General features: G+C 39.1%; 1 protein-coding gene across 2 annotated transcripts in view; it reads left to right on the top strand.

Annotated features, from left to right (window-relative positions):
• The window catches only part of LOC124594841 (sialin-like), a 424,449-nt gene that overhangs the window by 392,984 nt on the left and 18,731 nt on the right, over positions 1–12,734 (top strand). For both annotated transcript variants that reach the window (XM_047133292.1, XM_047133293.1), the window contains 3 exons: positions 3,093–3,177; positions 3,451–3,671; positions 12,199–12,348. In XM_047133292.1, coding sequence (XP_046989248.1) covers positions 3,093–3,177; positions 3,451–3,671; positions 12,199–12,348 — 456 coding nt within the window. The remainder of the gene's footprint in view (positions 1–3,092; positions 3,178–3,450; positions 3,672–12,198; positions 12,349–12,734) is intronic.

The raw sequence follows: 12,734 nt of genomic DNA, 5'->3' as shown, positions 1-12,734 counted from the left end.
AAGCAATGAGTGACATACCCATGTCTATCGTCCACACTCAGTTTTGACTTGGAGCCCAGCAGCAGGATTGGAGCCATTGTTGCCGCCAGAGGTGGCAGCTCTGTGTGCTAAATTTCACTTCCTACCCCAAAATGACACACAAATTTAATCATGGACCCTCCGCAACTACTGTATGCACACAGCAAGTAAAATTTCAGTGTTTGCTCTTCTTCATTGTCAAGAAATTTTAGTGGCCAATTGTGAAGTGAATGGTCAGTTTAACAAGTAGGTTTTGGATGGAGCAGTGGAAAGTAGTGGAATGACTCAGATATGTATCCATAACTTAATTTCATGAAATAGATTCATTAGCTGTTGTCAAGTTCTTTGTCAGGTGATTGTGTTTCAAATCTTCTGTGTGTCAGCATAATTACTGTGTATGTTGTATTTTGTGTGTCCATTGATGATGACAGATCAGTTGTATTTTACTGAAAGATACTGAAAAGTATCTAACATGTTTATGATGTCACCTCAGAAGATTTCTGTTCAGATACATCTTATGACATACACAGAAAGTTTGTGGCTCCTATTCCGGTAGTGACACAGGCTTTGAACAAGCTTTCAAACTGATGTGATCTGGCAGTCTTGAATATAGCCATATCTTCTTCCATGCACCATTTTGCAGCATTATGGGTGCTGGTAGATTGGTATATAGATCAACCATTGGAAGCCCATGATTCCTTAATAGTAAGTGGTTACAGTTTTATCACTTTCTGTTATGAATTATGAGCTCATTTCCTTCATTGTACCTCCTAACTCGTAAAATCCCACACCTCCCTTTCTATAAGATTTATTGGGGATTAGGATTTATTTTATTTGTGTGGTAGAAGGTGGAAGAAGCCACTTTTAATGGTAAGAGGAAGACACAGTGTAACATGTATGAAGTTGAAGCACACTCGCACTGTTGCCAAATTAATACATCCAAAATTTCCATTTGTGTTATGTAAGTTCCTCAGGTGATAGGCTTAACTACTGGTCATTTACATTTGAAGCCTGTTATACATACCTTTGTGGTGTATGGGATAAAGCCTTCCATATTTGAAGGTACAGTGGTAAATTATAAATGGTATGAATAAATGTTTTGTTTGTTAGAGGAGAAATGTTTTAAACACTTAGCACTTTTTGCAGTTCAGTGAACTGGTCATGAAATTTATATATATCAAAGTGACATTGTTATTTCTCAGTAGTATCAAATATGAAACTAATTCCCTAAAAATACTATAAGTTCTGAAAATGTAAATAATTGTACCCATAGCCACAAATCCGCATGTAGCTTTACACTCAAGAATCACCCAAAATTTCGTTAAACTGTTATATGAAGTCTATTATGTAGTGTCTCTCAATCTCACCAGCGTTTGTCTCTCCTCTATTCATCCTATAAAAACAGTTTTATGAGCCAGGTACTTGAATAACATTCAGGTACATAATCAACATTGTTTATAATGAGAAGATCCATACTCTGTTAATTTGTTACCAAGACCATTCCTCCATCCATACTAACAAAAATAATATGCTTCTTATCTTAACCATTCTTTCTCCTATTTGCCTTGAGCATCAGTCACTTCCTCCATGAAGATTTTAACTTCATTAACTTGTCTTTTTTCATATTACAAGCTTACACCAATGTGCTTGATAAATCTTTAGTTTCTGTTCTATGTAGCTTGCGGCTTAGAGATACAGTGTTTATTAAATCTTTTCCTTAAATGTTGCAACCATTAGCTTCAAATAGTATTCAACTACAGAAAAACTGATAAATAGGTTGCTTATAGTAGCACAGTCGCAACTAATTTGCAGGGCTCCTCCATATCCATGTTTCAGATGCCCAGGTTTGTAAATATGGGTTTAGGAATTAAGCATACTCTCTGGCCTTACAAACCATTAGATCTTGACTTGAGTTTTTTGTTTGGTTACATCAAACATGGCAGTATCTTCCCTACCCACCAGTCATTCTTATCATCTCTACATCTCTCTCTCTCTCTCTCTCTCTCTCTCTCTCTCTCTCTCTCTCTCTCTCCCTCCCTCCCTCCCTCCCTCCCTCCCTCCCTCCCTCCCTCTTTCTCCCCTCCCCCCTCCCTTTCTCTCTCATCTTTTCCAACTATCTTCTCATTCCACTGTCTTTCCTGCTCAAAAACTGCATCAGTATGCTTCAACTACAAAATTTGCATCACCTTCTAGACTTTTTTCATCTCTATTTCCTTATTTCTCTCCTATTTAAGTCTCTCCCTTCTAGTGATGCACTTGTTTGCTGTCTGTGTGTACATTTTTCTCTTGAGTTTGAAATAAAAACTCCCATTATGTGTTACTAAAATAAAGATTCACATGCATGTGCCACTGAACAGTACCCAACTGCTCATAAAGATTTGTAACTTAATTATTTTCTTGATGGGGGAAATTAAGTGTTTGCTGCGCAATAATTTGATATTAAAGTAATGGATGATTTAGTTATTCAAGTTTTCATTACTCATAGGCATTATGGATATTCGCTCACCTTTATAGAATCAACAGTGGCTTGCAGAGATCTCCGAAAGAACATTGGCTGACACAAATATGTCTGTCTGTAAAATTGGTCAGTTCTGCTATAATACTAACTCATGAGCTGTCAACACATATACATCCAGAAATAAATTCTTTTGATTCAGCTGTGCTTTGCATATTTGTATTTTGTGCTGCAGCCTGATAGTAACAATAAAAAAAAAAAAAAGAAAAACTGCTTAGAAGTAAAAATTGTTTCATCCAGTGACATCATTCAAATCGATATTGCTTCCATTGTGGTTGCTAAATAATTCTCACACTTCCCAGAAATCAGTATAAGTCATAATTTCCTAGAAAATTGTGAATTTCTTGAAAAAGAGAGAGGCATTCAGTTTGTGCTTTTGTGCCATATCAAATGATGCGTGCATTTGGTTTCAGATTTATGCTGTTTGACTCTTTGCCTTTACAGGTTTTATTGCTTCTTAATTTCAGCTCAAATTTTATTTGACAGACTCAGTTATGATTTTTTCTGACATTATAATTATGTTTGGTGATCTCATTTTATGTTTTTGACGCACCCCCAGGGGCTAACATGGCCAGCTATGTATGCCATTGTAGGCCACTGGATACCTGCTGTTGAGAGGAGTCGCTTCATGTCTTCTTTCCAAGGTTATTATTTTAATATTACTCAATGGGACACATATAGGAGATCTATAGATGCTTGATAACATACTTACTTTGTCAGCTTTACATATTAAACACATACCATTGCAGTTAATATATTATCCCAGTAATAGTATTGCTAACTTGATTAATATTTCATTGGTAAATTGTGAAATAAACTGAGAATTATATTTTTGAAAATAAATATAAAATTCATTTATGCTAAGTTATTTCCTTATAAGCGATAATAAATAATTTTAGATTTGTTATTATCACCAGGGTTCAGCTTTGGCATTGGATTAACATATCCCTTATGCGGATTCATCATTGCCCACTTTGGATGGAGAGCAGTGTTTTACACAACTGGAAGTATTGGGGCTCTGTGGTGTATACTCTGGTGGCTGCTTGCTTTTGATACTCCAGCAAAGCATCCACGCATTACTTCCGCAGAAAAACGTTACATAGAGTCCAATGTTGGAAATACAGTTGTAGGTGACAAGGTGAGTATTTTGCACATAGTGAGTGTACAAATAATATACAATAATGTGCATCTGAGATAAGTTTCAGAGACTGTTATGTAATCAAACAGATATAATTTATGAAATTACTTTTTTAATTTGTATAGTATATTTTATTTGTTTTCTTATAGCATGTGTTAAATTAATCAAAGGATTTATGTGAAGACATTGTTTTCAACTCAGACTGACATGTAGTTCTTGCATTTGGTACTTTACCTTCTTTCTAAAATAGATCTTCAAGGTTTTTCAACTTCCTGTAGGAAACAATGTTCATTGCAAGTAAACCTCCATTCATACAGAAAAATATTTCTTAATATTTTCCCCCTTAAAAAGTAACAACATAAGAATTTAAAGTGATCATAGACCTGTAAGATGTAGATGAAATATATGGAAGTAGAAAGAAACAAACTCATTAAAGAGAAAGGCAAAAATGTAGATTATGAAATTTATTTTAAGAGTAGAAAGAAGTGCCAGACTGAATCAAGCAACTAGTTCATCATTTTAGGAAATGAAAATTTTGTAGGCATAGATGAAAGGGGCAACTATTTAACATGATAGCCACACAAACAGCAAAAGATGTAGCAGATGGACAAAAAAAGGAAATAGAAAGGGGCAGCAAAATAATAGGAGATCTCAAATGAAATGAGGCAGTCATAAAGAGCAGGTGAAAGATTCAAGCAATCAATAATAGATACAAGTTGAAAATATGCTGAACTGCTAAATTATAATTATTTACTGTCTCCTTACCAGTAGGTTCTTAGTGAGTCACTGTGAATCCAACATTTATTTACACCAACCACCTCATACCTATTGCCTTGCAGCCATGAAACACCAAATTTCTTATTGTCTGTTACCAAACCCACCATCTCCTTCCTAGTCATTTTGGCCAACCACATTATGGCCCATAATTATTTCTTCTTTGAAGCCAATATTTACAAAAAATAAGGGGAAACTGTCGTCAGTACCCACGTATCATCCTGTGCAAACTTGTTCCTGGGTCATCTGGAGGAATCCTTCCGATCCACTCAATGCCTGAAATTCCTTATCTAGTTTAGATTCATTGATGACATCTTCTGTACTTCAGAACCTCAACATGTACTTCCAAATCTGCTTCTCTAGATTCTTATCAGCTCATTGAGTTACCTTACTGGATGTTGATCTCAGGCTCTCAGATGGCATCACAAAAACCTCTGCCACTTCAAATATTCCAACAACAAACAGTGGCTCCATTTCGAGAGGTGTCACCTATTCTACATCAAAAAGTCTGTTTTATAAAGTCCTGCTAATTGTGGGCACATCTGAATTGGGAAGCAGGAGTTAGACAAACATGCAGGTAACCTTGATACAGGATTTCCAGGCAGACAATAGCCTGCCCAGCTTCTCCAGAAATAGACTTTCTTTGCCATCCATTTCTGTGACACCAGTGAAGCACTGTAAAGCAGTCTCTGACCAGTACTCCTGTTATCATTTAATATCACTCAGCATAGAACAACACAATAAAGTCTTTCATCAGGAAATAAACAATTTTTTTCAGCCTTCAGTTGCAAGGTAATTTTTTACTCGTTTACCTAGGTTTCGATTCCATTAATGGAATCTTCTTCAGAACCTATGAATTAAACCACATACGGACATATATTACTCACTGAAATGCATCATCAGTCTAATGATTGAATAATAAAGAATCGTGATACAAAAATTAAATTATTTTAAGAGCCAAACACTGGCCATGTCACAGATTAAAAATTAAAACAATAAAGACGCATAATCATGTGATTATGTTTGTCAAGATTAAAACCATTAAGGCGAACGTAGGCGGAGCTACGCCGGCCAGAAATAAGGACCACATGTGAGCGGCGCGGAAAACTAGGCGTCGCGAGCAGTTTCGCGGTGAGGCTCGGCCGCGGCCAAGCGCATGCGTGAGCGCAAGCGCAGGCGCAGGCGCAAGAGACAAATTGTCTCAAAATTATTTAGAGCACATATACATACAAACAAAATGTGACTGAAAGCCGTCCTACAAATGGGCAAACCTATCTATTGGTATGGCAACATTAAACAATTTACCTGAGAACAAACTACAAAGCCAAGGTATAATTTTTTTTTTTTACATTTAAATATTATAGTAAGAGGGCGAAGCCCTGCTACAGTAACTAAAAAATTAGTGTCGAAACCATGCGTGCTAAGCATAAAATGTCTTTAACATAAAAACGCCTAAGCAACTACGTGTCATTAACAAGCTTATTACGAAATACAAAGACACACATGTACAATCACACTATAATAAAGGGACAAAGCAGATAGGGAAACAGCATCGGCCATTCGAGGCGGACTGTGGGTCAACTCCACTGGAGTAAAGGTTGAAATCCTTTGAAATAACTTCTATTTTTTAGTTGCAACTGATCATTAAGTAAGTTGTCTCTATCTATAATAAGATGTTTAAAAATTTGCAATTCTTCGAGGGTGTCTTGCCTACATCCCTTGGCTTCATTATGCAAAAGCACTGCGTCTTTTAGAGGCTTGGGAGCATGCGCCTTTTGGACCAGATGTTCAGCAAATGTAGATCCTCGTGTTCCATCACCACTTTTTGTCGGCAGATGCTCTTTATACCTAACCGACAGGGCCCTTCCTGTCTGGCCAATGTAATAGGAAGGACATTCAGCACACGTGATCTTGACCCACAGTCCGCCTCGAATGGCCGATGCTGTTTCCCTATCTGCTTTGTCCCTTTATTATAGTGCGATTGTACATGTGTGTCTTCGTATTTCGTAATATGCTTGTTAATGACACATAATTGCTAAGGCGTTTTTATGTTAAAGACATTTTATGCTTAGCACGCATGGTTTCGACACTAATTTTTAGTTACTGTAGCGGGGCTTTGCCCTCTTACTATAATATTTAAATGTAAAAAAAAAAAAATTATACCTTGGCTTTGTAGTTTGTTCTCAGGTAAATTGTTTAATGTTGCCATACCAATAGATAGGTTTGTCCATTTGTAGGATGGCTTTCAGTCACATTTTGTTTATATGTATATGTGCTCTAAATAATTTTGAGACAATTTGTCTCTCGCGCCTGCGCCTGTGCTCGCGCATGCGCTTGGCCGCAGCCGAGCCTCACCGCGAAACTGCTCGCGACGCCTAGTTTTCCGCGCCGCTCACATGTGGTCCTTATTTCTGGCCGGCGTAGCTCCGTCTACGTTCGCCTTAATGGTTTTAATCTTGACAGACATAATCTTATGATTATGCGTCTTTATTGTTTTAATTTTTAATCTGTGACATGGCCAGTGTTTGGCTCTTAAAATAATTTAATTTTTGTATCACGATTCTTTATTATTCAATCATTAGACTGATGATGCATTTCAGTGAGTAATATATGTCCGTATGTGGTTTAATTCATAGGTTCTGAAGAAGATTCCATTAATGGAATCGAAACCTAGGTAAACGAGTAAAAAACTACCTTGCAACTGAAGGCTGAAAAAAATTGTTTATTTTCTATACATATGCGGTTGCTGACACGCTGCATGATGTTAAAGATCTTTCATCAGGTCTTGGCTACCTCATCTCATGCCATGAGGTAAGGTATATTGTACCTGAAATCTAATCCTCATCATCCTGAGTAGTAGTTTTATATACCCACCCACAACCTCTAACTGTAATCCAATCATATGCATTTCATGACCTATAAAATGCTGTGACGTGTAAAAGTAACCATATTATATAAGTCATCAGCTATGCTGCAATTACTGAACAACATTCTTCATAGAGATGATAATTAACTAGTTATTTACTCCCTTGCATGACCCATACAGACACATTGCTACAAAACACAATACAAATGTTGCAATAGTTGCTTTAGCACCCTTACCATGTGGATCTCTCTCCACCCTCTACTTAGAGTACCTGCTCCTATTAACTACATAGGTAAGGTCTGTACTCTAGCATGTAGTTCAATGTTGGTATCTCAAACAGAAAAACCATCCAAGCAGGAATTCAAAAGTCAAGTGGTACTGACCTCCCACTATGTGATCCTCAGCCAGTTGGTGTCATCTGATGCAGATACAGATGGGCATGTGGCTGGCACACCACTGTACTGGCTGTTGTCAGCTTTCGTGACTGAAGCCACTACTTCTCAGTCAAGTAGCTCCTCAACTGGCCTCACAAGGGCGAAGTGCATCCCGACTGCCAACAGCACTTGGCAGACCTGGACGGTCAGCCATCTTAGTGCTAGCTTTGGTGATCTGACATGAAACTTCAGTTGATCATCATTCCACTCCATTACCCTCACTTTTCCTCTGTTGACATTTTCCACACCACTCCTCCCTGTCTGTATCTTGAACGTACATTCATGTTTTATACTCCCTCCCCACACACACACATTCAGTTTTCTGAATTACCTATTCAGTACTCCTTTTGCTATTTGTACTGAGAGCCATTTGTCCCCTCCTCTATCAAGTCTCTCCTGTCCCTCCTTATCACATGAACATTACATCCTCCCAGGTACCACACTCAGCATAGACAGTCATTATGCATTTGGGTTTCTATGTGCTTACTTGTGTGTGAGAGTGCATATTTAAGAAAAAGAGTAGTAGCACCAGCGAATGGTGGGAGTGGCAATTGGGTGGGGGTAAGGAGGAGGCTGAGGTGGGGAGGGGCAGGGATAGTATAGTGGGGATGGTGGACAGTGAAGTGCTGCAGGTTATATGAAGGGCAGAGGAGAGGTGGGGGGAGGGGGAAGTAGTGGAAAAGGAGAGAAATAAAAAGACTGGGTGTGGTAGTGGAATGACAGCTGTGTAGTGCTGGAATGGGAACAGGGAAGGGGCTGGATGAGTGAGGACAGTGACTAACAAACGATGAAGTCAGGAGGGTTACGGGAATGTAGGCTGTATTGCAGGGAAAGTTCCCATCTGCGCAATTCAGAAAAACTGGTGTTGTTGGGAAGGATCCATATGGCACAGGCTGTGAAGCAGTCATTGAAATGAAGGATATTATGTTTAGCAGCATGTTCAGCAACAGGGTGGTCCACTTGTTTCTTGGCCACAGTTTGTCGGTGGCCATTCATGTGGACAGACAGCTTGTTGATTGTCCTGCCTACATACAGTGCAACACAGTGGTTGCAGCTTATCTTGTAGATCACCTGATTGGTTTCACAGGTAGCCCTGTCTTTGATGTGGTAGCTGACGTTAGTGACCGGATTGGAGGAGGATGTGGTGGGAGGATGTATGGGACAGGTCTTGCGTCTAGTTCTATTACAGGGGTACGAGCCATGAGGTAAGGGATTGGGAGCAAGGTTTGTGTAAGGATGGGTAAGTATATTGTGTAGGTTCGGTGGATGGCAGAATACTACTGTGGGAAGGGTGGGAATGATAACGGACAGGACATTTCTCATTTCAGGGCATAACAAGAGATAATCAGAACCCTGGCAGAGAATCTAATTCAGTTGCTCCAGTCCTGGGTGGTACTGAGTTATGAGGGGAAAGCTCCTCTGTGGCCTGGTGATTTGACTTTGGTAGTTGGGAGACTGTAAAGATAAGGCACGGGAGATTTGTTTTTGTATGAAGTTAGGAGGATAATTATGGTAAGTGAAGGCTTCAGTGAGACCCTCGGTATATTTTGAGAGGGACTGCTCATCACTGCAGATGCAATGACTACAGGTGGCTAGGCTGTACAGAAGGGACTTCTTCGTATGGAATTGGTGGCAGCTGTTGAAGTGGAGATATTGCTGATGGTTAGTTGGTTTAGTATGGATGGAGGTACTGATGTAGCCATTTTTGAGGTGGAGGTCAACATCTAAGAAGGTGGCTTGTTGGGTTGAGTAGGACCAGGTGAAGCAAATGGGGGAGAAGTTGTTCAGGTTCTGGAGAAATGTGGATAGGGTGTCCTCACTTTCAACCCAGATAGCAAAGATGTCATCAATGAATCTGAACCAGGTGAGGAGTTTAGGATTCTGGGTTTTTAGGAAGGATTCCTCTAGATGGCTCATGAATAGGTTGACATAGGATGGTGCCATTTGGGTGCCCATAGCCATACCCCTGATTTGTTTGTAGGTAATGCCTTCAACGGATAAGTAACTTTGGCGGAGGATGTAGTTGGTCATGGTGACTAGGATGGGGTTTGCTGGCTTGGAATCTGGTGGGAGTTGGGAAAGGTAGTGTTCAGTAGTGGTAAGGCCATGTGCATTAGGAATGTTAGTGTACAGGGAGGTGGCATCAATAGTGACGAGCAGGGCACCCTGTGGTGAAGGGACAGGAACTGTGGAGAGCCAGTGGAGGAAATGGTTGATATCTTTTATATAGGAGGGTAGGTTCTGAGTAATAGGTTGAAGGTGTTGGTCTGTGAGAGCTGAGATTCTCTCAGTGGTGGCACAGTAACCAGCAACAATGGGGCATCCTGGGTGGTTAGGTTTATGGACTTTAGGAAGCATGTAGAAGGTAGGAGTGTGGGGAGTGGTAGGGGTGAGTAGAGAGGTCGGCTTAGAGGAGAGGTTCTGGGATGAGCCTAAGGATTTGAGTAGTGAGTGGAGATCCTGCTGGATTACTAGAATGAGGTCATTGTGGCAAGGTTTGTAGGTGGAGGTATCTGACAGCTGGCAGAGTCCTTCCACCGCGTAATCCTTGTGGTTCAAAACAACAGTGGTGGAGCCTTTGTCCGCAGGTAGGATTATAAGGTCAGTATCAGTTTTTAGATGGTGGACTGCAGTTCTTTCTGCAGATGTAAGGTTAGTTTGCATGTTGAGGGATTTGTGGAATGATGGTGAGGCAAGGTTTTAGGTTAAGAAATTCTGCAAAGTTAACAGGGGGGTGGTTTGGGGGCAGTGGGGATGGATCACAGTTGGATGGAGGAGTGAAATGAGTTAGGCAAAGTTAAATATTGGTCTTTGGTTGAGTCTGATTGTTAAGGTTGGTGGAGAAAAAGTGTTTCCACTTTAGGGACCAAGAGAAGGTGAGAAGGTCTTTAAGAAGTCATGCATGATTGAATTTGGGAGTGAGGCAAAAGGTGAGGCCTTTGGAAAGGACTGATATTTCAGTGGGACTAAGGCTTCTGGACGAAAGGTTCATGACTGTGTTGCAGGTCTGTGTGGAGAGCTCTTTGAGATGGTTTTGTGCATGTTGCTCATGTTCCTGCAGGGCAAGAGTTTCAGTGTATGTTATGGGTTCTAGGAATTTGGGATTGCATAGCAGGAGAATTTTGCAGTTGGAGAAAAGGTACTGCAAGGAGGTTTGGGCTTGGCTGTTATGGTTTTCCAGGACTCTGTCGGTGAGGTCTAAGGATTGGCGGAATCTGAACAGGTGAAGGTCATTGTGGAAGGAGGGGTGGCAGCCAGAGATGGGTAATTTGATTGTAAGGCCATTAGGGGGGATTCCATGAGCCAAGAAACAATGCAGGAACAGTATGTGGGACTAGGATATGGCTAGAGATAAGAAAAATTTTCTGTATTGATGCAGATGGAAGGAGGGAGGTGTAAAGGTAGCAACTCACCAAATAGTTTAGGCACTGATTCACCAATACATACATAATCTGGAGTAAAATTGTTTCTGGCTTTGACACAAGTCTTCCTTCAGAGCTATAGAGTACAAATACATAACATATATCTGCATGGCTGCATGATCTCTGCTGATTACATTGTGTTTGCACTGCAGGTCAGGGTGAAGTGGATGAGGGAAGAAAAGTAGTGGAGTGGGAGGAAGAGTTGTTTATGTGCCTATTAACAACAATTATAATTTATGATGATGGGTAAACAGTACATTAACAGCAAAGAGAAAACTGTATAAGCATTTGAAGATTTATGTACATGTTTGTAAATTTCAAGAGATGAATCAGAAACACAGACAGTTAATAATGAAAATAAACACATTCTTTAACATTACCATATGAGATTTAAAAAGTCATTAGAAATATGATGGAAGAAAAGGATTTATAAATATATAGTCTTTAAATACATGTTGGTAATCTTAATCCTCATCTCATTTTCATGGCAGCTTAAGACCACATCCTAGACCAGGCTTTAAACTAAAATTGAAACTCATAGCTACACCTGTTTAATATACTGAAGAAGTCTTGTGTCCAGTTTTATATTTCCAGTGTGCCACATTTGTTTGGATGGAAGAGTCTTTGTCTGTAGATTTTATGAATGACAATTCAGTGGATAAATATTATACACTAATGTGCTTTGAACTTTAGTCATTGCTTTTGCTTGCATGATTAAATGTTAACTGAATTAATATATTTTTTTTGTGTGTGTGTTTTGTTTTGTCCACTCTCATTAATTGCACAAAATTATAAATCATTAACCATAATAACTATAATTCTATAGTGACAGTTTTGTTCTGATGATGAACTTTTCCTGTCTCCTTCCTCCTACTATTTTTTTCTCCTTTCCCTGTTTAATGTTTTATTTTATGTTTTTCAGTTTAATTACATTCTTCTTAGTTTAAAGTTAATCCATTTTGTTGTTTTTTTTTAAATTTGAAATTACTTTCATTTCTCCTTTCCTGTGGTGCTTGATTTATTTGTTTCAGGGCTTACCAGTACCATGGAAAGCAATTTTTACATCGTTGCCAGCATGGTCTATAGGAATTACAACATTCGGACGCATATGGGTTCATTACACATTCATTATTCCAGGACCACTCTATATGAAGACTGTTTTAGGTTTCAGCATACAAAAGGTGATCAAAAGATAGTACAGTGTTTTATAAAATAGTTAGTGGTAATCTCTGGTAATGTACCCAGTCATGGATGGAGGAAAAGGAAACTGTTTGGTGTGAGGACAGCAGATTACCTGAGATTGAGACAAGGATAGTTTATTATTCATGAAAATTACAAGTTATGAACCTATATATTGTATTGCTGTATGCAAGTAAATATAGTACACTGATGATTTAGCAACTTATTCCACTCTTTGAATCTTTATACCACTCTCATGAGACTGAAAAAAGTAGAAGCATGAAATCTGGTGCAAATTTCATTTTGTTTCTGTTGTTAAGTACAATAGGTGCTTGCAGATTGGGATTTCACAGTTTCACAAACAGATCACCTTCAGCAATCTATATAC

This window comes from Schistocerca americana, chromosome 2, assembly GCF_021461395.2.
Source record: "Schistocerca americana isolate TAMUIC-IGC-003095 chromosome 2, iqSchAmer2.1, whole genome shotgun sequence".
Classification (NCBI taxonomy): Eukaryota; Metazoa; Arthropoda; class Insecta; order Orthoptera; family Acrididae; genus Schistocerca; species Schistocerca americana.
Note: the sequence above shows the minus strand (reverse complement) of the source record. Positions and strands in the feature narration are given on the sequence as shown.